General features: G+C 57.6%; 1 protein-coding gene across 32 annotated transcripts in view; it reads left to right on the top strand.

The window, feature by feature from the left end:
• MAST3 (microtubule associated serine/threonine kinase 3) overlaps positions 1–24,330 on the top strand; it is a 37,663-nt gene that overhangs the window by 11,022 nt on the left and 2,311 nt on the right. For 4 of the 32 annotated variants that reach the window (XM_082708139.1, XM_082708150.1, XM_082708124.1 and 1 more), the window contains 25 exons: positions 6,731–6,819; positions 6,902–6,971; positions 7,152–7,172; positions 7,701–7,779; positions 8,226–8,386; positions 8,571–8,646; positions 8,937–9,146; positions 9,245–9,346; positions 9,601–9,733; positions 11,307–11,368; positions 11,735–11,820; positions 12,651–12,859; positions 13,521–13,659; positions 16,269–16,401; positions 16,589–16,754; positions 17,324–17,425; positions 18,090–18,212; positions 19,043–19,152; positions 19,974–20,152; positions 20,653–20,897; positions 21,349–21,555; positions 21,831–22,057; positions 22,534–22,656; positions 23,246–23,382; positions 23,501–23,688. In XM_082708139.1, the coding sequence (XP_082564265.1) occupies positions 6,731–6,819; positions 6,902–6,971; positions 7,152–7,172; positions 7,701–7,779; positions 8,226–8,386; positions 8,571–8,646; positions 8,937–9,146; positions 9,245–9,346; positions 9,601–9,733; positions 11,307–11,368; positions 11,735–11,820; positions 12,651–12,859; positions 13,521–13,659; positions 16,269–16,401; positions 16,589–16,754; positions 17,324–17,425; positions 18,090–18,212; positions 19,043–19,152; positions 19,974–20,152; positions 20,653–20,897; positions 21,349–21,555; positions 21,831–22,057; positions 22,534–22,656; positions 23,246–23,382; positions 23,501–23,688 (3,377 nt within the window). Of the gene's footprint in view, positions 1–3,986; positions 4,296–6,730; positions 6,820–6,898; positions 6,972–7,151; positions 7,173–7,700; positions 7,823–8,225; positions 8,387–8,570; positions 8,647–8,936; positions 9,147–9,244; positions 9,347–9,600; positions 9,734–11,306; positions 11,369–11,734; positions 11,821–12,650; positions 12,860–13,520; positions 13,660–16,268; positions 16,402–16,588; positions 16,755–17,323; positions 17,426–18,089; positions 18,213–19,042; positions 19,153–19,973; positions 20,153–20,652; positions 20,898–21,348; positions 21,556–21,830; positions 22,058–22,533; positions 22,657–23,245; positions 23,383–23,500; positions 23,689–24,330 lie in introns of those variants that run through there. The other 28 variants (XM_082708129.1, XM_082708121.1, XM_082708147.1 and 25 more) reach the window with 16 other exon arrangements.

Here is a 24,330-nt window from a genome sequence, read left to right as displayed (position 1 = left end):
GGGACAGGGGGGCACCAGACAATGGGAACTGCACATGCAAAGGTCCTGAGGCAGGGCCAAGGTTTTTGTGGGGTTTTTTTGAAGATTTTATTTATTTATTTGAGAGAGAGACAGAAATAGTGACAGCATGAGTGGGGAGGAGAGGGAGAAGCAGGCCCCCTGCCAAGCAGGGAACCCAATGTGGGGCTCAACCCCAACCAAGACCTGAGCCGAAGGCAGATACTAACCAGCTGAGCCACCCAGGTGCCCCAGGACCAAGATTTTTAAAGCCTCTGTGGCTGTTTGGGGGGAAGAGTATCTGCTGGGGCATGTGACAGTAATGGAGGTGGCAGTCAGGGAGGTGGCTAGGACAACGTCTGGGTAGGAGATGGTGGGGGCTGGACCAGGTGGGGGTGTGCTGTGGAAGGCAGGGACTGCTGTACCCCTATTTAGGAGAGGAGGAAACTCAGGATTTAAGAGTGTGTTGTCCAGGGCCACCCTGGGAGAGAATGTCAGGCCAAATCTGACCCTGACTCTTTGGCCTCTACTACCTCCTTGGCCTCTACCCGGGGTGAGGACCAGAGGAGGGGAGGAACCTGTTGTGAACCACTGAGCCAGCTTTACCAGGAGCAAATGGAGGCAGTGTCTGGGGTTCTGAGCAGAAAAGTCTCCTCACCCACCACGAGAGGGCAGCAGAACCACATCACTTGTGGCCAGGAAAGGAAATGGGTCCCTACCTCCCCTGCCCCAAGCACCCTAGGAATAAGCCCACATTTTTTCCCTCAGCTTCTGAGGCCCCATCAGTCTGGCCCCTGCAACCCCCACCTCCTCCCCGTCTATCTCCCGATCTGGCTCACCCTACCCTAGCCATGAGACCTCCTGGGCTGCCAGAACACAAGCTGGTCCAACCTCAGGGCAAGTGCTGCTTGTCTGCCCAGAGCTCCATTTCCTCCATTTCTTCATTTCTTCATTTGTCAAATCTCTATCAAGCCCCCATATAGGAAGCTTTTCCAAACCACAGCCCCCCATTCAGGGTCTCCCAAGCCCTGATTATGTCCATTATACCTGTCCCTTTCCCTCATGGACACTGCATTATAGGTGTGATTTCTATGTTTTCTTGTGTGATTTTTGGGTTGTTTTTCTTACCCAGAGGCTTGGGAGCCCCTTGAGGACCAGACCTGGATCTGTCCTCTATCCTAGGGCAGGGCTTGGTCTATAGCTGATGCTCAGTTTAATGCTTGTGGCACGGACACATGGGAAGCAGGTAGGGCTCTGCTTGTGGTGGTGGTGGTGGTGGGTAGAGGAAAGCTGTGAGCTTGGTCCTTTTCGACAGGGTCACAGCAAAAGGTATTGTCAGAAGAGTGTTCCCTTGGGGCCTTGAGTGTCAAAGACAGGAAGAATTTGCATTTTTCTCTCCAGGGTACTAAGAAATGCATAGCATCCGTGACTGGAAGTGATGTGGACAAGACATGGGCAAGTGGGAAGGGCGGTCAGACCAAGGAAGAGTTGGGGGTAGGGGTCTGTATGCTCCCTGTGGCTTTGCCATTTACGCAGTCACGAGTACAAGCAGAGGGAGACAGATCCTGAGTCGTAGACAGGGTTGGGATCTGAGACGAATTCACCCAGAAGTGTGGTTTGGCTGTAAAAGCAATGAGGAGCCATGGAGAATGTGTGAGTTGGGGAGGGACAGGATCTGCTGGGCAGCGAGCTGGCGCCAGAGATCAGCGGCTTGGTCAGGCTTTCATGGGAGGCCTTGGCTGTGACCACGAGCACTCTGGATTGTGAGCTGCATCCCTGTTCTGCAGAGGAGGAAACTGAGGCCAGATGGCCGTGGGAGAAGTGGCTGCTGGGGATGCCAGAGCAGTGGGCGTAATGGGGCGCATGTAGATGGTGTGGGGTGTAGCCACAGCTGGGATTAAGCAGGGTAGTTCCTTTCCTAACTGCGCAGCATTGTCCCTGGCACACGTGGCAGGGAGGGTTCGTGGGCATAGCATGTCAGCAGAGGGTGACGCGAGACCATGACTCCGTCCCTACTTGGGTCCCCAGACCTATGGGAATTTGCATTTCCCATGAGCAGGAGGCTCTGTCCCTGGCCCATGGCCCAGATGGGACACCTAAGGGTCAGAAGTGACTGCTTCCATCCTCCCTTCCACATCTGGCCCTTCAGCAGGGCCCATCCATCCATTGGCCACAAAACAATTGCAGAATCTCCCCCACTTTTCTCCACAGCGTCCCCCTGGTCCAGGCCTCAGTGTCTCCCCTCCCAGACCTTGTCACAGTCTCTCACTGGCCTAATGCCATCTGCATTCCTGTTCCTGATATCTCCTGTTCCACATGGCAGACATGGGAGGGCGGTGACAGTTCAGATCGTGCCCCTCCCCTGCCCACACACCCTTCATGGCACCCCTTTGATTCTACTGTTCAGCTGTACTCCTCTTAACAGTGCACAAGGCTTACATGGTAAGCCCTGCTGGCATCCTTCCCTCAGTCCTGTCTCAGGACCTTTGCCCAAGCTGTGCCCTCTACCTGGAACACTGTTTCCATGACTGGCTCCTCTTCCTTCTCAATCTCTACTGGCTTTAGTGTCATCTCCTCACAGAGGCCTCCAGACTAAAGTCATCCTTTGCCATTGTTACCTCTGTTCCTTTCTTTCCTTGACTTCAGTGTTCGAAACTACCTTGATCATTTCATTGCTTCCGGTTTACTCTCTGCCTCCCCCTCCAGACTTGGGGCCTCTTGAGGGCATGGTCTTCAGGGTTCAGCGCAGGGTCAGGCACACAGTAGGTACTCAATGAATGTTGAGTGACTGAATGACCAGTTATGGGTGTTTGAGACCCAGGCTTGGGGGACCTGGAGATGGAGAGCGTTCTGGGGGACACACCCAAGAGATACCTGAGAGTGACACTGGCCGGGAAGACAGGGTGGGGAGTCTCTTGGGAGACCCGAGAAGCAAAATTGGTGGCAAGAGGTTGGAGAGAGTTAGGATTACATATCAGGCAAGGGTGCCTTTCTGTGCCTTCCCTTCTCAGATGTGGGGTCTGGGCTTAAATGTCAGGCCCCTTGGGTTAGTTCCCAATGTGTCCTGTGACCTGTGAAGGGGCTGCTCTTAAGGTGACACCGTCCCTGTCTTCTTGGGAGTGTCACAAGCAGAAGCATTAATTCTGCCTACTGCCTACTGCCTACTGTGTGAGATAGTCCTATTCCCATGGTGAGCAGGTACCATACTCCTAGCACTTTCTGTCCCTCTGATTCGATTCCATTTTCATGAGGGAACATTTGTAGATGGAGAAGCAGAGGCGTGGAAGTTAGCCTGATGCTAACATTGATCAAACATGTATCAGGCACTGTGGGTGCCACCTTGCATTTAATTCGTGTAATCATCCCATTGACCTGGTTCCCCTCCCATTTTACAGTCGAGAAGACAGGTGTGAGGCGGTACCTATTAGGTGTCCTCTGACTCCTGACTGTAGCCAGGTTGATGGCCTTTCCATCACATAGGCAGAGCATGTCAGATGCCCTGACTCGATTAATCATGCCCTTTCTGCCAGTCCAGTGCTGGGAGATGCTGGGACCCCCAGGAGCCGAAGCCTGGGGAAGACAGAGCCAGACACAAGAAAAGGCTCCCTGGGAGAGGGGACACTAGATTTTGCCAGGCAGGAAGGACATTCCGAGAACTGAAGCCAGCGTGGGCGCGGTAGCATGAGCCAAGCCAGGCCATTGAAGAGTTCTCAAGTGCCACACTCAGAAGAGGTTAGCGCAGGGGAGTGGGGGGAAAGAGAGAGAGGGAAAAAGGAACATGAACAGATTTACATTTCGAGGAAAGGGGCCAAGTTCCAGGGCCTAACCTACTAGGCGCCAACGCTCCGCCCCCGCTGCTCGCAGCCCTGGCAACGCCCCGCCCCTCCGCCCGCGGCCCTGGCAACGCCCAGCCCACTAGCCTGCACGCGGGTCCTCCAGCCTCGCTTCCGCGTCGCTCGCCCCGCCCCGCAAGGCCCCGCCCCCGCAAGGCCCCGCCCCCGCGCTCGCCTGGGCGGGGTTCCCGGCCGCGCTGCGGGGCGCGCGCTTCCTCCTCGCCCCCTACCCCAACCCCGCGGCGCGCACCCTCTGCCCCGCTCCGCGGGGCTCCCGGGGCCAATCCGGCCGCGGAGGTTCGCGCCCCGCCGCCGCCGGCTGCGCCCCCGCGCCTCCCGGGTCTCCGACGGCGGCGGCGGCACAAAGAGAAGCAGCATGTCCGATCCCAGCTACTGGACGGCGGTGGCTGCGCCAGGCCACCGGAGCCGCCTTGCCAAAGGCGCGCTGCTGCAGCGCTCCAAGAGGTAGGGGCACCGTGCGGGCAAAGGCTCGGCGGCCGGCCAAGCAAACACGAGTTGCCAGAAGTATATCCCGGCAGCGTGGTGAGGGCCGCTGTTTGTGCGACAGTAGGGGGAAGGGGGAGGACGCTTTGGGATCAGGGTATTCGCTAGGGGCTCAGACAACCTCCTTTTGCCCCTCGTTACCCGGAGTTGGATGTCTGCCTGCCGGGGTCGCAGTTAGAGTGTGGGACCGGGCCAGGATTCAAACCCGGGTCTTTAGGCCTGGGCAGACCTGGAGAGGATCTTCTTGGAAAAACTGAAGCTCGTCTGTCCCTGGGGCCCGCGTCAGCGGAAATACTGTTTCAGAAACAGATATTTGCCGCACGAGGCTGGTGTGCAGGTGGTGTGGTAGGAGCGGGTAAATCGGGTAAAATACTGGGTTTAACCACAGCAAAGCCTCGCCTGTTTTGGAGTCTCCGTTTCCCTTTCTGAAAAGCAAAGGCCAAGTAAGGGCTGTGGACTTGACAGGACTCGGCTTCAAATTACAGCTCCGCTCCCCTGGCTGTGTGACCTCTGGCAGTTCCTTAACGTCTCTGTTTTCTGGCCTTTCACTGGTGCTGGGTTGGGGCATTCCTAGAGGGGAGCACAGGCAAAGGCCGGGCAGGGACGGCAGCTGCTAAAGGACCTGGAGTACTAGGGGTCAGGACTTAGACCCTTTTCCCAGGTCCTGTGGAGTGACAGAGGACTTAGGGGCACCTCAGGGATCAGGTGCAGGCAGCTGGCCTCAGGCCAGTGTTTTCTGCCATATTCTGACTCTGTGTTGTCCCACGTGGGGGTTTATTGAATGACCAGGCAGCCTCTCAGGGTCGTGGGTCTTCTCCAGGGAGGGCTGAGCGGGTGGACACTGGACAGATGCTCGGCAAGTGAATAAATGATGCCCAGGTTCCCCTTGAGACATCAAATATGGCTGTTTTCAAGAAGGCCCCGCCTGAGTGCAAGAGGGAGGTGGGGCAAGTGTTTTTCCCAAAGGCTGTCACTGGTGTCAAATGCGCAGCATGGGGCTGAGGACCCAGATGAGGGCTGGGAGAGGATATGGCACCGGCGGCTATATGGGTGGGGGGGCTGGGTGTTGGCAGGAAGTTTTGCAGGAACCTGTGGGTTTCACTTTTGCTTCTGCACATCAGACTACAGGCAGTTCCCTGCGGCTGTTGACATCTGTGGCCTCAGTTTCCTCGGCTGGGAAATGGGTGCAGGTGGTCTCTCCCACCTCTGGAGCTGTTGGGATGGGCAGCTGGTGACTGAATTCACTGGGGAGGCGTTGCCTGGCCTCCTGCTGCACATCCCAGGCCCTGCAGGACGTGTGGGGAGAGAGACAACACCGCCCGTACCCACTGCCGTCTACCCAGTGCTGGGCCCAGACCTGAACACTGTGTATATACTTCATCAAATCTTCCTGGTACCTTGCAAGGTATACAGGTTGGGAAACTGAGCCTCAGAAGGGCAGCTGCTCATGGCTCCCTGCTTGTCTTGATGCCTCAGTCGGTGGCTGACCCATGCCTTAACCTGCACTGTGCCTTCTGCCTGGGACACCATTCCTGGCCCCGTGAGGCCCTGAGGTTTCATCTCTCCCTCCCTGAGCCACTGAGCTGCGTTGGCGGCTGGGAGTCTGTGGGCTGATGCACTTCCAGAGCCGTTGCTGGGCGACTGCACCGGGGAGGGAGGGGAGATGATGTTGCTCTCAATTTCCCTCTGCCAGGGCGGGGGCTGGGGCCCCCGACACAGGTGGGAGAGGCTGGGCCAGGGTGGGAGTGGCCTGGGCCAGGGGGTTCTGGAAGAAGGGAATTGGGATGGAGGGAGGGATATGCGTGGACAAAAGTTAAGAAGGATGTCACCTTCTGCAAGGTGCTGGCTTGAGGGTTTTTAAGGGTCAGATTGGCCTTTTGGGGAGGTCCGGGGGAGCGGGGGTTGCCAAGACACTTGGGGCCACGGGCCTGGGAAAGGGTGCATGGGATGGAATTGACACCAGCTTCAGTTCCCCAGGGCTCCAGGGTCCTCTCCGCCATCTGCTTTATTTGCCAGTGCTCCTGGCAGCGGGCAGGGCATAGGCAAAGGTGTAGGGGTAGGATCACGAACACAGAAGCCCGAGAAGGCGAGCCAGGGGCTCCTGGCCGTGGGCAGGGTTCACCAGGAGCCCAGAAGTGCTCAATGCCACCACTGATAATAACCACAGTAATCTTAATAATAGGTAATATTCGTCAAAAAGTGCTACCCCAGGCCTCAAAGGTGGTGTGAACAAGGGGCCATCCCGGCATCCAGCTGGGGTCAGAGGGGCAGTGGTCGCGCCTAGCTTCCCGTCCTGCCCCAAAGGTGGCCAGATGTGTTCTCCGGCCAGGGCATGCACGTCTCTGTGCCCGGAGGCCTGGGCCAGCGCCTAACCCTGTCCCCTTGTCTCCTGACAGCTGCCGTAGCGGGAACCGCAAAAGCCTGGTGGTAGGAACGCCCTCGCCGACCCTCTCCCGGCCCCTGTCTCCACTCTCCGTGCCCACAGGTGAGTGTGGGAGCAAGCACGCAGGGGCGGCGTCCTATCTTCGCCCCCTCTGACTCATTGTCCCCCGCCTCGTCCCCAGCAGGCAACAGCCCCCTGGACAGTCCTCGGAACTTCTCAGCGGCATCTGCTTTGAACTTCCCCTTTGCCCGAAGGTGAGTGGTCACTGGCTTTGAGGGCTGGTGTTGGCACAGCTGGGGAGGGGACAGGCAGGAGCATGTGCTTGGTGGCTGGGCCTGCCTCCTCATTCACTTTTCCCCCTCCCCTATCCCCTGCCCTGTGGTGGTCTCTCCCTCTGGCTTCTGCCCCTGGCAAACATGCACGGCCTTCTGCAGCCACATCCCACGCGTGGAAAGGTAATTTTAGGGAGCCCTTGGGGAGGAGGAGGGCACACCTTCCCGTCTAAAAACTATTAACTCACTAAAAGCCACGAACTCACTCAATGAGAGTTGATGAAGGACCTGTTGGTAGCAGGCGCTTAAATGTCACTTACTCTATAACATTTACTCGGTATTTGCCATGTGCTATACCCTATGCTGGGGGCCGAGGAAGGGGAGGCCAGACTCCGGCCCCTGAGGAGTCCTCAGTCTGGTAGGGCGGGGGCATGACTAGCATGTGTCCCAGCAGCTGCAACTCAGAGAAGTCAGAGCTTTGATGGGGTATGCTTTGACAGCTGGGTCAGGGAGGACTTCCCGGAGGAGGTGTCTGAAGGATGAGGAGAAAACATATAGCAGACTTGTTGACCTTGAATCTCTGTTCTCAGCCTTTTCAGAAGATTCTTCCTCCAACAGAGCCAGAATCTGCCAGCCATGGTATCTGTCTTTAGTCCCCGCACACCACGGGGGCCATGCCTTCCTTCTAACTCTTCCGGTTCTCCTCTCTAGGGCTGACGGCAGAAGATGGTCCCTTGCATCCCTCCCATCTTCTGGCTACGGAACCAACACGCCCAGCTCCACCGTCTCGGTACCCACAGTCCCACCTTGGCCAGCAGACAGGCGGGTGCGAGGTGGGGCGGGACACGTCTTTGGTTTTTATCAAGGTGTTGGATAGTTGTCCAGTCAGCCAACATCCTGGCTGCCCCCTTTGTGCCCCATTCTGGGCAACATATGCGTCCCTGAAAAGACCCAGCCTCAGTCCCAAAGAGCCCCCAATCTGGAGGACACAGACATCCTCATCCCATGGGGTTAGTGCCCAGCCAGAGGGAGTCTTCGGGTTGCTTAGGGAGCAGGCGGGGAGGATTGCTGGAGGAGGGGGCATCGGAGCTTGGGTTTTAAGGGATGCATAGGAGCCAGGCAGGAGCATATTACCATCCAGTGACCAGCAGGCAGCCTAGGCCTTAATGGGTAATGCTGGGGTTCTTGCTTTGGCGCTGACTGTGAACTCGTGGTCTTGGTACCCCCTACTGCCAGTCGAGCTCATCCTCCCGGGAGCGCCTCCACCAGCTTCCTTTCCAGCCGACGCCGGATGAACTATGCTTCCTGTCCAAGCATTTCCGCAGCTCAGAGAGCGTGGTTGATGAGGAGGGTGGCCACCGCTCACCCCACCTTCGCCCCCGTTCCCGCAGCCTCAGGTGGGTCTTGACCTCGGACTCCAGCCCCTCCCTGGGCTGCTTTGGGGCCCACATTGTGACTCCTCCTCCATCTCTGCCCCCGACCCTGTCCAAGCTTGGCCTCTGATCCTCAACCCTCCCCTGAACTGGGTCTCTGGTCCCACATCGCAAGCTGACTGCGTGTCGTCATCCCCCCCTCCCCCAGCCCGGGACGCACCACAGGGACGTTCGACAATGAGATCGTCATGATGAATCATGTATACCGGGAGCGGTTCCCGAAGGTGGGCAGTGCCGGTGCCTGCACCGGCCCTAACTCCCCTCCGTGTTGTTGTTCCTCCGTGACACTCTGTCTTCCTGGCTCTGTCGCCCCGCCTCTGTCCCTTTCCTGCCTGTCCTTACCTCTCTGTCTCAAACTGCCCCTCCCACAACCTAGGCATATTGCTCCCTGTCCCGCCGCCAATTCCCTGACCCCATCGCCACGTCTCTCTCCCCAACTGTCTCTCTTGCTCCGATCTGTGTGTCGCTCCCCAGCCCCATCCAATGACCAGGTTGCCCCGTCCACCCTGCCCAGGCCACGGCACAGATGGAAGGCCGTCTGCAGGAGTTCCTGGCGGCCTTTGCGCCCGGCGCCCGGCTGGCACTGGCCGATGGCGTCCTGGGCTTCATCCACCACCAGATCATTGAGCTGGCCCGCGACTGCCTGGCCAAGTCCGGAGAGGCGCTCGTCACCTCCCGCTACTTTCTGGAGATGCAGGAGAAGCTGGAGAGGCTGCTTCAAGATGTGCGTGGGCAGTGGGGGGAGCACAGGGGTTCAGGGGTCCCCAGGCCGGCCAGGGCCCGGGGCCCACAGGTGACGCCATCACCCAACCTGCCCCCCAGGCCCACGAGCGCTCAGACAGTGAAGAGGTCGGCTTCATTGTCCAGCTTGTCCGGAAGCTGCTCATCATCATCTCGAGGCCAGCGAGGCTCCTCGAGTGCCTGGTGAGTCTCTGCACACAGCCGGGTGACAGTCCCACCGACGTACAGGAGACAGTGCCCGTGGGGGTGGAGGTTTGAGGGGCACCCAGGGTGCCTCTGGGCCGGGGTGGGCTTCTTTCCCCGGGGAAGGGTCAGGCGCTGAGACTCAGGGGAGAGCTGGGACCGCCCCTCAGGCTGCTCCAGACAGAGGGAGCACCATGTGCAAAGGCCTGGGGGTGAGACCAAGCCCCGTCTGACCAGCCTCTCTGCACCTCCAGGAGTTTGACCCCGAGGAGTTTTATCATCTGCTGGAGGCTGCGGAGGGCCAGGCCCGAGAGGGCCAGGGCATCAAGACGGACCTGCCACAGTACATCATTGGGCAGCTGGGCCTGGCTAAGGACCCCCTCGAGGGTGAGCTGACAGGGGAGTGGTGTGGAAAGGGAAAACCCAAGGCAAGGCCAGAGCAGACCTGTGGTTCGAGCCCAGGCCCGTTGACTTCACAGCTGCCATATTGTCCTTTATCCCTCTGTGGCCCTGCCCTCAGCCACCTGCGGGGCCCACTGTGGGGAAGTGCCTGGGGTTCCTTCGTCGAACAGCCACACGTCAGACCCCCTGACCTGCCAGGGCCTAGGAGCCTCAGTGTCTTCCAGTGCAAAGTTAAGATGAGCCAGGGAGCCACCATTAACAATAGCATTCCCATCATCCCGTAGACTCCAGAAATACTTCCCTGATGTCATCTGACTGTGGCCCAGGAGGTAGACTCGGAGTCAGTCAGGGCGACCCATGGGCTGGACCAAGCTGGCCAGGGACGACCCCCATCCCCCCCAGATAGCTGAGGCAGGAAAACTGAGACTTGGTACTAGGGGAGCATCGAACTTGGACCTGGCCTGGTCCAGGTGTGGTCACGGGTGGCTCTGGGGAAAGGTGACATGTAAGCTGAGTGCTCACAGATGGAGAGGTGACGACATATAGCTCTGGGGAAGGGAAGGGGTGAACCAGGCAGGGGAGGGGCGAACGCAAAGGCCCTGAGGTGGACCTGTGCACGGGAGGAGGGGTGTGGCTAGAGCCGAGGAAGGAAGGAAGCTGGGAGGAAGGCGATGGTGTTGGCAGAGCTCCATGCTGTGGCCGGTGTCCACCCAGCATCATTGCTGTGTTAACCTTGGGACTGGGCTGCCATCGTCCCCTTTAAAGCTGGAAAGACTGAGGCTCTGGGTTGATGAGGTCGAACAGGGGTCAGACCTCAGTGGGCCCAAGGCCAGACCACTTAGAGACTTGCTGTGTGGCCATGGCTGGACTTGGCCCTCCAGTGGAGATAACGCAGGTGGTGCTGTGGGTGGTCCCAGTGTCAGAGGAGACAGAAAGTGGCCAGGTGGTTGGCGGCTGACACTGTGGGGCAGATCATCTGTCCTGTGCCCCCGGCAGGGAACCCTCGGCGTGGAAGAGAAGTGGAAAGGGCTGCATTCAAACCCGGGCTTCCCTCGCCTGTGAGACTCCACATTGTCCCATCCCAGCCCTGCCCTGTGACCGTGAGACACTGTCTTCATTGCCATCCTCACATCTCATGTTCCCCCATCACTCAGTTGGGGCCACCCCTCTGCCAAGCCCTAGGGCCAGAAAATGGCGAGGGGCTCCCTCTGGGCCACACCCCAAGCTGACGAGGATATTAGGAGCCAAAACCCAGAGGCCCATGTCACAGCCTATGTTAACAGGCTCAAGGCTGGGAGCCAGGATGACAACGGTGCCATCCAGAGGCTGGGCTTCCCACTGGTCCTTCTAGAAGGTTCCCAGGTTATTGCTTCATTTGGCCTCCTGGGTTTGGCCAAGAATTGGATGTAGTAGGGGCTCACTGATGGTATCATGGGATCTGGTCAGGGAAGCACCATGTCTACAGCCCAGGATGAGCCTTGGAAGCCGTAGGAGATCTCTGGGGGATTGAGGGGCAGGGCATGGAGGCCACATTTCAGGCTCCTCCCTTGTCTTACAGAGATGGTGCCTCTGAGTCACCTGGAAGAAGAAGGACAGCCTCCAGCTCCTGAGTCCCCGGAAGTAAGTCACAGAGCTTTGATGCTCCCACCTGTCTTGTTCTTTTCAAGATAGACCAAGCGGCCATGGGAAGGGCTGAGTTTGTTAAGCTTTTGCATGTAGTAGGTGCTTAATAAATGCCTGTGACTTCAGGGAGAAAATAGAGGCAAATGAGACTACCCTGCCGTGGTGGTTGGGCAGGGCCAGACTGGAGGGGGCATCAGAAAGGGGAGTTTTGGAGGATGTAGAGTTTTCTGGAAGGAGAACATTGCTTGAGCCAAAGCTTAGAAACTCAGAAGCTGAGCTGGAGAAGCTGAGAAGGAGGAAGTAACACCAGGCCCAGTAGTTGGGACTTGAGGGCAGGGACACTGACCCCTTCTTGCCCGCTAGAGCCGTGCCCTCATCGGCCCATCACGGAGGAAGCCATGTGAGAGCGACTTCGAGACCATCAAACTCATTAGCAACGGGGCCTACGGGTAAGTCCTCAGATCCCCCATAGACCCATTTCTCAGATGCCCATGGGGCTGCCCTGGGGTCCAACAGTGGCCCCTGAATGTGGAGATGGGGAAACCAAGGCCTGATGAGGAAAGTAGAAATGCAGTACAGCCAGGCCAGAGCCTCAGACGGTCTCGTCCATGATCTAGGCTGTTACCTGCCCCAAGTAACTCTCCACATATAGGAAGTCATAGGCATTTCAGGGCCATGCAAGCCAGCAGATGGCTGCACGGCAGCAGGAACGTGCAGCGAGCATTATCTGAGACCCCCCCACTCACGGATTTGTGTGGAGGTGGGGGGGAGGGGCCTTCCCCACAGCATCAGACTATGGAGCGGGTGGCCAGAGAGGGGGGCTTCTCGTCTGGGTGACGTCACTCAGCAGCGTGGCCAGGAGTCCAGGTCAGACAGCTCCAGAAGGCCGTAGTGGCTCTGGGGTCTTCATAGCCCCCTGGGTGATCTTACTGTTGGCTAGTCAGTTCAAGGCAGTTTTACTAGATACACAAACCTGGCAAGCTCTAAGTGCCTCAAAATCTGCTCATTTCGGCTGTGCATAAAGCAGTTTGAGCCTGGTGCTGGGGCTTTTGAGCTAAAAGGTCACCGTCTGCTATGAAGAAGTAACCTAGAGGCCATCTTGGGCTTCTCTGTAACACCAGGGAGAGTGGCTGAGACCCATAGCAGGGCTGCTTTCAGAGAGGGGCTGGGGAAGGAGAAAGGCTGTCCCGGATATAGGGTCAGATGGCTTGGGTGAAGGCCTGGCCCCACTGAGTGTGGGGGCCTCAGCGTCCAGCCTCAGCGACCCCGGTTCCCCCAGGGCTGTCTACCTGGTGCGGCACCGAGACACACGGCAGCGCTTTGCCATCAAGAAGATCAACAAGCAGAACCTGATTCTGCGCAACCAGATCCAACAGGTCTTTGTGGAGCGTGACATCCTCACGTTTGCCGAGAACCCGTTTGTGGTCAGCATGTTCTGCTCCTTCGAGACCCGGCGCCACTTGTGTATGGTCATGGAGTATGTGGAAGGTGCGGTCACAAGGGCTTTGTATGCCTCTGGTGACGGGGAGCTCACCCTCTACCCTGAAAGAGAGTCCCTCCTTTGACCATGCTGGGGTTTGCTCTGTCCTCCAAGGGGTCCCAGCTTGCCTTGGGGGACCCTCAGTCTGTGGTGGAGGGGCCCATCCTCAGGGCTTGGGGCTGAGGGAGCTCAAAGAGGAGTGTGAGAGTAGAACCCTGGGGGATAGGGTGAGGATGGACATCTTCGGCAGGGGGGACCTGATGAGCAGAGGCCTGAAGGCCAGGAGTTAGTTAAAGCAGGGAAGGGAGGGAGGGGTGGGGCGGAAGGGCTGGCATGGTTGGGGGCCAGGGAGAGGAGTTTGGGGAGCAAGTTTGCAGTTTAAGAATGAGCACTCCAGGTGAGTGCAGGGGTTTTAGGCAAGGAAAGGGAATGACCACTTAGGAGGCACCAGCTGTGTACAGGGTAGGGGACTGGTGCCCTTCCGGAGCTGCTGTCCTGCCAGCAAAAGAATCAGGAGTCAAGGTCTGCCCACCCTCCTGCCCCTCTTGGTTCCCTGCCTTGGTTCGGTCCAGACTGGGGACATTCTATAGGAGGTTGGAGTGGTCCTGTAGACCTGGGGCGAGGCTGTAGAGCCCAGGGCCTCTGTGAATGCGTCTGCGCCCCCCACAGGCGGTGACTGCGCCACACTCCTGAAGAACATGGGCCCACTGCCCGTGGACATGGCCCGCATGTACTTCGCCGAGACAGTGCTGGCGCTCGAATATTTGCACAACTATGGCATCGTGCACCGTGACCTCAAGCCTGACAAGTGAGCAGCCTGGAGTCTTGGGGGTATGGGGGTAGGTAGGGCCTCTGATTGAGGTCTGGGGCTGCTCAGAGCCTCGCCTGCCCGGATTCTCCTGCCCCCTGGGGCCCCCGGTGACAGGAAGACACAGAACAGTGGCAATCTTGGGCAGCTGGTGTATACAGAGGCAAGCAGGTACTTAATAGGCACCTGCTGTATGTAAGGGAGAGACAGTACATTTATAGAGAGGCTGCCAAGCAAAGAGAGAATGGATGCACAAAATATACAGGGGAAGGAACTGTGCACTCACAGAGCTGTTGCTCCAGGGGGAGAGAGAACATGCACTTAGGAGGCAACATCTGTATACCAGGAATAGGGATAGGCCCTTTGCAAGACCTACATGTGAAGGAAGGGACTGTGCATATCTTGAGCATGTGTTGTATGTTCGTGAAGGGAAGAAAAGAAAAGAATGTGTTTCTTGAAAGCTTTGGGAGGTTTATTTTACTCTAGCACCTAAGAAGCACCTACTACATACCAGGTTCTCTATGGGTGACACATGTGTGAATAATCCTTCATGCTCTGTAAACCCTACATAATTTGTAAGGCACTTTCACCTGCATTAATTGAGCACCTGCTGTTTATAGAGCCAAGGGCTGTTTTTATATCAAGTGCCCTGTGGCTACCAGGCTAGAAGCGTTAAGAGCCCTGCCTGTTTCCAGGGCATCTCATAGTTTGCCAGTGGCTCAGAAGATGAAGTATGTATTTGGCACCTGCTATATACCTGGGCCTCTATGCTCAACGCTCTAAGGAAGCCCAGCAAAACTCGGTGGATCGTCCTAGAGTGGGGTGGGGTCTCCCCAGGGTCACAGGTCACACCCCAAGGCAGGACCTGCCACTCCCAGGTGTGGGACCGTCATCTGCAAAAAGGTACAGGCAAGTGTCTGGCCCCAGAGTGCTCAGGGAGGTAGGCACATGTAACAGGTGCTTGAGAACAATAGATTTTTTTTTTCACTTTGGAAAATTTCAAATATATCCCAAAGTCAGGAGAAGGTGCATTCATTGGCGAGGGCTATCAGAGCAGAGTAGTACAGACTAGGCTGCTGAAGCCACAAAAATGTGTTTTCACGGTCCTGGAGGCCAGAAGTCCAAGATCAGGGTATCAGCAAGGGCTACCTCTGGAGGTGCCAGGAAGCGATCTCTTCCAGATCTCTCCCCAAGGTTCTGGTGATTTCATGGCTTGTGACAGCATCGCTCCAGCCTTCACGTGGTATCCTCCCTCTGCATAACTGTTTCCACATGTCCCCTCTTCATAAGGATACTAGTCCTGTTGGATGAGGGGCCGCCGTGCTCTAGCACATCCTCATTTATTTATTTTTAAAAAGATTTTATTTACTTATTGGACAGAGAGAGAACACAGCAAGAGAGGGAACACAAGCAGGGGGAATGGGAGAGGGAGAAGCAGGCTCTCCGCTGAGCTAGGAGCCCGATGGGCTCGAACCCAGGACCCTGGGATCATAACCTGAGTGGAAGGCAGATTCTTTTTTTTTTTTTTTTAAAGATTTTATTTATTTATTTGACAGACAGAGATCACAAGCAGGCAGAGAGGCAGGCAGAGAGAGAGGAAGGGAAGCAGGCTCCCTGCTGAGCAGAGAGCCCGACGCGGGACTTGATCCCAGGACCCTGAGATCATGACCCGAGCTGAAGGCAGCGGCTTAACCCACTGAGCCACCCAGGCGCCCCAGAAGGCAGATTCTTAAACGACTGAGCCACTCGGGCCCCAATCCCTTGGTTTTAACTGTACCTGGTGGCTACACCAAAATGGTTTTCCTCGATTGGTGTACAGAGTAGTTGCTCAGGAAACATCCCTTGTGTTTAAAAATAGTGTCTGCACATAGTCGGTGTAGGGAGTTGTTTCTTCATAGAGTCGAGGTACACAGGATGTGCCAAATGAAGGGTTTATCAGACCACTTGGATCTACACAGTGAGTTCTCTAGAAATGAACCAGCCCATGTACCAGGAGGTACGTGAAAATGTGACTTTATAAAGATGGTGGGGGGCGTTCTACAACCTAGGAAAATGTGTATGTACTTCAGCTGATGGGAAAACTCCAGCAGCAGGGTACACAGTAGGTGTACAAGTTTTCAAAAGTGGGTCCTCTTGTGAAGTGCATAGAAAGATTTCTGTATACAGCAGCTCCTCAAGCTTTGTTCACTGTTCAACAGGGAATGTAAACAATAAGTGCCTGAAAGGGTTTAGTTTGTTAAAAAGAACGAACACGTGTACAAAAATACATTGTAGATCCCCCCCCCCCAATAGGGGTACAGGTGTTTTAACACACAGTGGGGAGACGGAGTGATTCTTAGGAATTTTATATTTGAAAAGTGGTGTATACAGTAGGTGCTCAGTAGCAACAGCAGAAGCATGCAGTAGGTGCACCAAGGTGTTTGCCAGATTTGAAATACCGCCTAAGAACCTACTGGTTATTATGAGAACGTGCCAGCGTTCGGGAAGCTTCCCTGGCTGGACCTCCGCCCAGCTGGGGTGGCACCAGGTTCCGGGGTAGCATGAGCAGGCACCAGGCACCTCAGGGGGGACTCCCTCCGGCCCTGAGTACACCACTTACCCGCCCGCAGCCTGCTCATCACCTCGCTTGGCCACATCAAGCTGACTGACTTCGGCCTGTCCAAGATTGGGCTCATGAGCATGGCCACCAACCTCTACGAGGGTCACATTGAGAAGGACACCCGGGAGTTCGTGGACAAGCAGGTGTGCGGATGTGCCAGTGGCCCCAGGGGTGGGACCACCTCCCTCTGTCTGGACCCCGACCCTCGGGACATGGGGAGACCCTGCAGCACCTCCACCCCCGTGCACAGCCTGGCCTTGGCCGCTGTCTCTCTCGCGGCCTCTCTAGAGTTGGAGGCCATCCTCCTCCTCCCCCTTCTGCCTGACCCAGGTGTGTGGGACACCTGAGTACATCGCGCCCGAGGTGATCTTCCGCCAAGGCTATGGGAAGCCAGTGGACTGGTGGGCCATGGGCGTTGTCCTCTATGAATTCCTGGTGGGCTGTGTGCCCTTCTTCGGAGACACCCCCGAGGAACTCTTCGGCCAGGTGGTCAGTGGTGCGTTTCTCCCCACATGGCCGCGGTTCGAGTCTTACCCCACCCTGCGAGGGCTCTGGGCAGCAGCCGCGCACCCCCTTCAGGGTGCCTTGCCCCAACCAGACACTGGGGACATGGCCAAGGGCAAGACAGACAGTGAGGGAGATCAGTATGCAAATTACGGGACATCAGATACCAAAAATGCCAAGGAAAAGAAGCAGGAAGAGGGGAAGGGATGAGGTACTAGACGTGACAGGGGCTGCCTTAAATAGGAGGTCACAGAGGCCTCTGAGGTGACCGTGTGAGCAAAGCCTAAAGGAGCAAGAGGGAGCCGCAGAAGTAGGAGAAGGGTGCAGCCCTGGTAGAGGGGCGCAGCCAGAGCAAAGGCTGTGGGCAGGACCGAGCCTGGTGGTGTTGAGGGGACAGAGGAGGCTGCTGGTTTGGTGTGCAGTGAGAGAGGGGAGGTGGGGGAGTTGCTACGAAGGGCTATCCTCACGCTCTCCCTCCCTCTTATTTTATTTCATTTTATTAATCTATTTATTTCAGCTTATTAATTTATTTCATTTTTTTTTCCTCGCTCCTCATTTTAGATGAGATCATGTGGCCAGAAGGGGATGAGGCCCTCCCAGCTGATGCCCAGGACCTCATCACCAGGCTTCTCCGACAGAGCCCACTGGACCGTCTGGGCACTGGTATGTGAATGTGGGGGGTGGGGGCCCAGGTGGGGGGTAAGCAAGAACTCTATTTTGAGAGGCTACATGGAGGAGGGGGACTTGGGGCTGGGGTTTTGAAGGATACATAGGAGTTCACCAGGAACTTGCAGATAGCTGGGTCTGATGCAGACAAGGGGCACTGAGGCCAAGTGTGGGAGCCTGCAAGGTCACCATAGGCTATGTCCTAAGGTCCTCAGAGGCCCAGCCCACTGGATCCCACTGTTTGGATTTCCCTAACCATCTAATTAATGGTTAAGGGACTGTTTGAGACTCTTGGAGCCACTATAGGTCACGTTCTTGATGAAGCTTAGCCACTGGGGAGAAGCATAGGGGCTAAGGCTGGGGAATAGGATACCTTCATGCCGCCAGCTCTACTCCATGGAGTTGAAATACACGGAAAAAGCCTGGGAAGGAAGCCCTCCTGGGGCTCTGCGGTTTCTCCAGGTGGTGGGATCTCAGAATCCAGCAGAGGCAAGAGCAAGGCCTGGGTTCTAGGCCCAGCTCTGTCCCTCTTCAGGCTATGAAACAGCGGCTGCTCCCATAGCCACCTTCATGGTTCTGTGTTGGCCAAGTTCGGGCTCATAGCTGGCCCAGGGAGCCGTGGGGACAGGGACCTGCAGGGCTAAGCTGGACATTTCTGCAGGGGGCACCCATGAGGTAAAGCAGCACCCCTTCTTCTGGACCCTGGACTGGGCTGGGCTCCTGCGACACAAAGCTGAGTTTGTGCCACAGCTTGAAGCCGAGGACGACACGAGCTACTTTGACAGTAAGTGCAGCTTGAGGGGGTAGGCTCTGCCATCCCACATTCTCCTGAGACAGGGAGGGGGGTGTCTTCCAGGGTCTCCACCCAAGTGCCTCACCCTGAGCCTGGAGCTTCTGACTTCCTGAGCTTTCTGAGAAATTAGAGCATGTCTGCTGGCAGCTGCTCCCCACTTGACTGGTTTCCTGTGCATCTGGGTTCAGGAGGCCACAGCATCCTCCTGGTTGCGGGAGAGGAAGCCGAGGTGCTGAGTGTGGCACACCCTTGCCCGGCAGGTTCAGCCTCCTCAGTGTCCAGCCCTGACCAGACAGGGAGCCCTGTCTGTCAAACAAGAGGGCAGGGCGCTTTGCTGTGTCCCTCTGCCACTGTGGGTGGGCTCAGACGAGTCTTCCTTTGCCTACTTGGGGTTCCAGCCAAATAGATGAAAGGCCGTCCGTCTCCCAATTCCTCTTCCAGAACTTGCTGTATGATCTTGGGCATGTCAGAGGTCCTCTGAGCATCTGTTTCCTCTTATGTAAAAAGGGGAGCATCCTTTTAAGATGCACAGAATTCCCTAATTCTGGGTGACCCATCCCAAGGGTGAGGATACAGAGGGCCACACACAAGAATTCCCACCCACAATGCCACAGATCATAGGGACACAGCTGGGGTTTATTGCCATGTAGTCTGCCACTCAAGCATCCTGTGGTCCCTGAGTACACCAGACACGGTCCCACTTCAATGCCTTTGCCCTGACAGTGTCCCCCTGCCTAGGACGCCCTCCACACATCACCCCCACAGCCTTTGCAGCCACCTCTGGGCATCGGGTGGGCTGCATGTGCCTTTCCCTCCCGCAGCACGCTCAGAACGGTACCGCCACCTGGGCTCGGAGGATGAGGAGACCAACGATGAGGAATCATCCACAGAGATCCCTCAGTTCTCGTCTTGTTCCCACCGGTTCAGCAAGGTGGGCGGGGGCCCCAGACACTGCTAGTGCTCTGGAAGACTGGCGAGATGTTCATTCTGGGGGCGCAGCAGTGTTCTTTAGTACATTCAAAATGTTGGACCCCCATCACCTCTGGTCTAGCTCTAGAACCTTCCTGTCACCCCAGAGGGAGACCCCTGTCCGCAGGGGCAGTCACTCCCCTGCCCCCCTCCTCTGGCCCCTTGCCCCTGCAGCCACTAATCTTTCTGTCTCTGGATTTGCCTGTTCTGGATCTTTCACCGAGCCAGAATCCCACAACACATCTGGCCTCTTGCATTCTCAGCCCGACATCTTCCAGGCTCATCTGCGGTGTAGACCGCATATCAGCTTCATTCTTCTTTATGGCCCAGTAACAGTCTGTTGTATGGATGGGCCCCACTGTGTTCACCCCTCCAACAATGGACATTTGGGATGTGTCCGCATTGGGGTCGTTGTAAGCAGTGCTGCTCTGCTGGGTCTCACCTTAGAGCCTCGCCAGCTTCAGGGCCTCCTTCCTTTGTAACTGGATGGAAAAAACTGTGCCGCTTACCGGCCTGAGCCCCATGCGGAGTGCCCTGATCAGCAGCAGAAACTCCCAGCTGGGGCCCCATTGGTAGCCAGGCCCCTCTGAACCTCAGTTTCTCCATCTGTACAGTGGGCTAAAGACTCCTCTATTCTTCGGGATGTGGCGGGTATGGATGGAAGGAAATGACTCACGAGGAAGCATGGGAAATATAGGAAGCTTTTGACTCAGCGAGCTCTTCTTCCCTGGGGGTGTGGTTGCCTGTCTCCTTGTCCTTACTGGTGTGTTCTCTTGTTGCCAGGTCTACAGCAGCTCCGAGTTCCTGGCTGTTCAGCCCACCCCAACCTTCGCTGAACGCAGCTTCAGCGAGGACCGGGAAGAAGGCTGGGAGCGCGGCGGCGAGGTGGACTACCGCCGCCGCTTGAGCTTGAACACCGCCTTGAGCACGGGCTTGAGCACTGGCTTGAGCACAGAGATCCGGTAGGTGGGCCAGGGAGCATGCGCAGATCCAGCCTTCCAGCCCACCGGGGGCTGGAGCCACTAGAAAGCTTCCCAGTGGCCCAGTCAAAAAGGGTCAAACCCATGGGCCATCGTGTTCAAGCCCCGTCAATGTGGCCAGGGGCTTTGCGTCTCTAACCACAGCGAGCATAGCGCAGCGGCGCCACCATACTGTGTTGGCCCTGTTCCCTCCACCAGAATATCCTTTGCTAACGAACTCCTGTTCATTCCCCAAAGACCAGACTCAACAGAAAAATAATCAATGTCGGCTAAAGGATGAGTGTTGGAAGCTGGATTTTAATAAAAGACAAATTCCTCAGGCAGACAGAAGACCCAGCATGCACAGCGAACTCACTTGCATTTATAGATTACCTCTGTTTCTAAGCTGGAAGTTAAAATATGGCCACTGGGGGCGGGGGGTGACTGGGTGTCCTGGGGCCAGGGTACCTGGCAAGTGTGACTTTAGCTCTTCTCTGCTGCAGGCTACGGTCCTGGACATCCTCTGGTTCTTCCTGCCAGTCGTCTTCTTCCCAGCCTGAGCGGGGGCCCAGCCCATCCCTCTTGAATACTATTAGCCTGGACACAATGCCTAAGTTTGCCTTCTCGTCAGAGGATGAAGGAGCCAGTACAGCCTCTGTGGGCCCCAAGAGGCCCATCTTCATTCTGGGGGAGCCTGATCCACCCCCAGCAGCCACCCCTGTGATGTCCAAGCCCTCAAGCCTTTCTGGTAGGTGAAGTCCCGGATGAGAGGGATAGTTTTGTAGAAAGTTATCCAGAGGAGGGACTATTTGAGATGGGCTTTGAAGGCTGAATAGGAGCTCTCCAGAGAGACCATTCACATGCCTAACAAAGGCTTTAAGATAGGAAAGGCCAGGGCTTCAGAGAGGCCTCAGGCCTCAGTGTTACTCCCGCGTGATACCCCCAGTTTCACGGGGTCAGAATGGGACTGGAATGGGGAGGAGGCTGGGGAGCTCTGAGAGGGATGTAGGGGTGTGAGGGGTGGGGGAAGGCTTCCCAGAGGAGGGGACTTGAGAGTGGAGCTTTCCAGGGAGAGCAAGGCAGGAAGGAAGTGTAGGAAGAGGGAACTGGAGAGGAAGGAGCTTAGCTCTGCTCCCTGAGGGCAGAGGGGCAGAGTGGTGAGACTGGCCAGGCTAACCCCCAACCGTGCTGACCCCCAGCTGACACAGCCGCCCTCAGCCACGCGCGCCTGCGAAGCAACAGCACTGGAGCCCGACACTCGACACCGCGGGCCCTGGATGCTGGGCGGGGCCGCCGCCTTGGGGGCTCAAGAGAGCCAGCTCCCGAGAAGTCCCGGGTCTCCCCCAGCGGGGGCCGCGTGCCCAAGTCTGCCTCAGTGTCCGCCCTATCCCTCATCATCACAGCCGGTACCGCGCATGGCCCAGCCTTGTCTGTCTTTGCCTGCCCACGTCTATTTCGACCTCTGGGTTGGGGCCATGCCATGGGACAGGGGGCCGCAGCTAGACCCAGGGAGAGCTGGGGGACTGGCATTCCTGTGCAGAAACCAGATGGGGAGACCGTGCTTGGGGCATTGGAACAGCAGCAAAGCAGCCAGAGTGATCAGCTTGGTGGGGGTGGGGGGGTGCCCTCCCAACCCTGGTCCCTGCAAGGGAGTGACCCCCTCCCAACCCTGGTCCTGCAGATGATGGCAGCGGCGGCCCCCTCATGAGCCCTCTGTCCCCACGCTCACTGTCCTCAAACCCGTCATCCCGAGACTCCTCTCCGAGCCGAGACCCGTCCCCTGTGTGTGGCAGCCTGCGGCCCCCCATTGTCATCCACAGCTCAGGCAAGAAGTATGGCTTCAGCCTACGGGCCATCCGCGTCTACATGGGCGATAGCGATGTCTACACTGTGCACCACGTCGTCTGGGTAAGTTGGCCGCAGGGTGAGCAGGAAAAGCGGGAACTGGTTTGAGTCTAGCTTCCCCCTGCCAAGGTGCCTCACTTTTGGAGCTGCCCTCTCTAGTCTCAGGAAGGCAGGCTCATTCCCTGCAAGATTTGGAGTCCAGGGCAGGGAGCTGGGGCCACCTGGGCCTTTGCTGTGCCTCTTCTTTATGGGCAGGGGGGTTGGGCAAGACACACAGGGAAGGACAGAGAGAGAGAGACCTCAGTGGGGCACGAAGCTCCCACCCCATGCCTGCAGGTGCGGAGTGGGGTGTCCTCCTGCCTCCCCCCAGCCCAGGGCCTGTTCCCTCTCCACTGGTCACTCTCTGAACAGCCTGCAACGTCAAGGAAACAGCATGGGCAGCAGCAGCTCGCTGAGCTCCCCCGGCTGACTCAGGTGGCATGGGGTCTCCAGCCGCGGGGCCCCAGACCACTGACGCTGCCATCCACCCTCACCCCCAGAACGTGGAGGAGGGAAGCCCCGCCCAGGAGGCGGGCCTGCGAGCTGGAGACCTCATCACCCACATCAACGGCGAGTCCGTCCTGGGGCTGGTGCACATGGACGTCGTTGAGCTGCTGCTGAAGGTGCAGCCCCCTACTGCTGCCCACCCTTGGGGCTCCCAGAACCCCTGCCCCTGACCTCGACACTCTGCTTTGCTCCTGTGACCCCCTGACAGCTCCAGACTCTGAGGTTCTTGCCCCAGAACCACACCTTTCCACACTTGGTCCCACCTCCAGGCCTTGCAGGTCCCCTCCCCTCTGCCCAGGTTGTACCGCCTTCTTTGTCCCCTTCCCCCCCCCCCCCCGGCCCATGCCCCTACGTTCGGCTCTCCCTCTGGCTTACCTCAACCATTTGAGGCTGGGGGGATCTGTACTGTCTTTGTCTTCCTCAAACCATGCGTCCTTAGGGGCTGAGGCCTGGGGGTGGGGAGGCGGGCACAGGCCAGGAGGCAGGGCCTTCCCTGGATAGCTCCTAGGACCGGCAGGTGGGGGGCGGGTGGCTGGTTGCATGGGCACACAGATGATGGACATGTACCTTTGGTCCACTGGGTGGTGGACATGAGGCGAAAAGTGGGTAGATAAGATCGGGAGCTTCAGTGGATGAGGAGACAGGTGGGCAGGTGGCTCCCTAGATGGGAGGCACCCAGGTCACCCCTCACTGTCCGGCCGGCAGAGCGGCAACAAGATCGCCCTCCGGACCACCGCCCTGGAGAACACCTCCATCAAGGTGGGCCCCGCCCGGAAGAATGTGGCCAAGGGCCGCATGGCGCGGCGGAGCAAGCGGAGCCGCCGGCGGGAGACGCAGGACCGGTGAGCGCTGGGTGGGCCCTCCACGGAGTGTTGGTGGAGGACCCGGGCAGGCTTCCCAGGCTGCTGGGTGTGGGGAGGCGAGCGCGGGTTCTGAAGCATCAGGCTCTCTCACCCTCAGGCGGAAGTCGCTCTTCAAGAAGATCTCAAAACAGTCCTCTGTGCTGCATACCAGCCGCAGCTTCTCTTCCGGCCTCCACCACTCCCTGTCGTCCAGCGAGAGCCTCCCAGGGTCGCCCACCCACAGCCTCTCCCCCAGCCCCACCATGCCTTGCCGCAGCCCAGCTCCCGATGTCCCAGCAGGTACAGGTACGTGTGCTCCCCTGGGGCAGCTCAGGTCTGTGGTGCCCGGGGCCATTGAGGGAGCCAGCTGGGTTTAAAGGAGGGAAGGACAGGAGGTGGGAAATGAGGCCCCCAGAAGGGCCTTTCCAGGCAGCCTGGAGGTGGTAGGAGACAGGCGTGAGAGCAAAGGAGAGTGTACCCCACCCCCAGCCAAGGGAGCATCACGAACAGCAGACAGAAGGGTTGTGAAAACAGGGGAAGAATGGGGAGGGAGGAAGTTGGGAGATGGGTCAGGCCAAGGAGCTGGGCTTATGTTGGTGGGCAGTTGGGAGCCATGGAGGGTGTGTGAGCAGAAGAGTGCATGTTTTAGATGGATCTGAGTTTTAGAAAGATCATTCTGGGGTAGGAAAGGGTGACTTGGCCCAATGCTGAGCACCCCAGTCCATGAGACAGCCAAACAAAGACACCCCCAGCCTCACTGGGTTAGCATTCAGCTGAAGGGAGGAATAGGCTGGGGCAACCCAAAGGGGAAGCAGGGAAGGCCTCCAGGGGGCCGGGGCACCCCAGCTGCTACCCCTCTGGCTCACTCTGACTTCATGGAGTGGAGCATATCTTTGGCCTTTTGAGAACTAGGTCATTAGATGGGAAGTGGGTGGATAGGAACTAGGG

Source organism: Mustela nivalis, assembly GCF_964662115.1.
Source record: "Mustela nivalis genome assembly, chromosome: 1".
NCBI lineage: Eukaryota > Metazoa > Chordata > Mammalia > Carnivora > Mustelidae > Mustela > Mustela nivalis.
The sequence above is the reverse complement of the archived record's forward strand: the minus strand, read 5'-3'. Positions and strand labels throughout refer to the sequence as shown.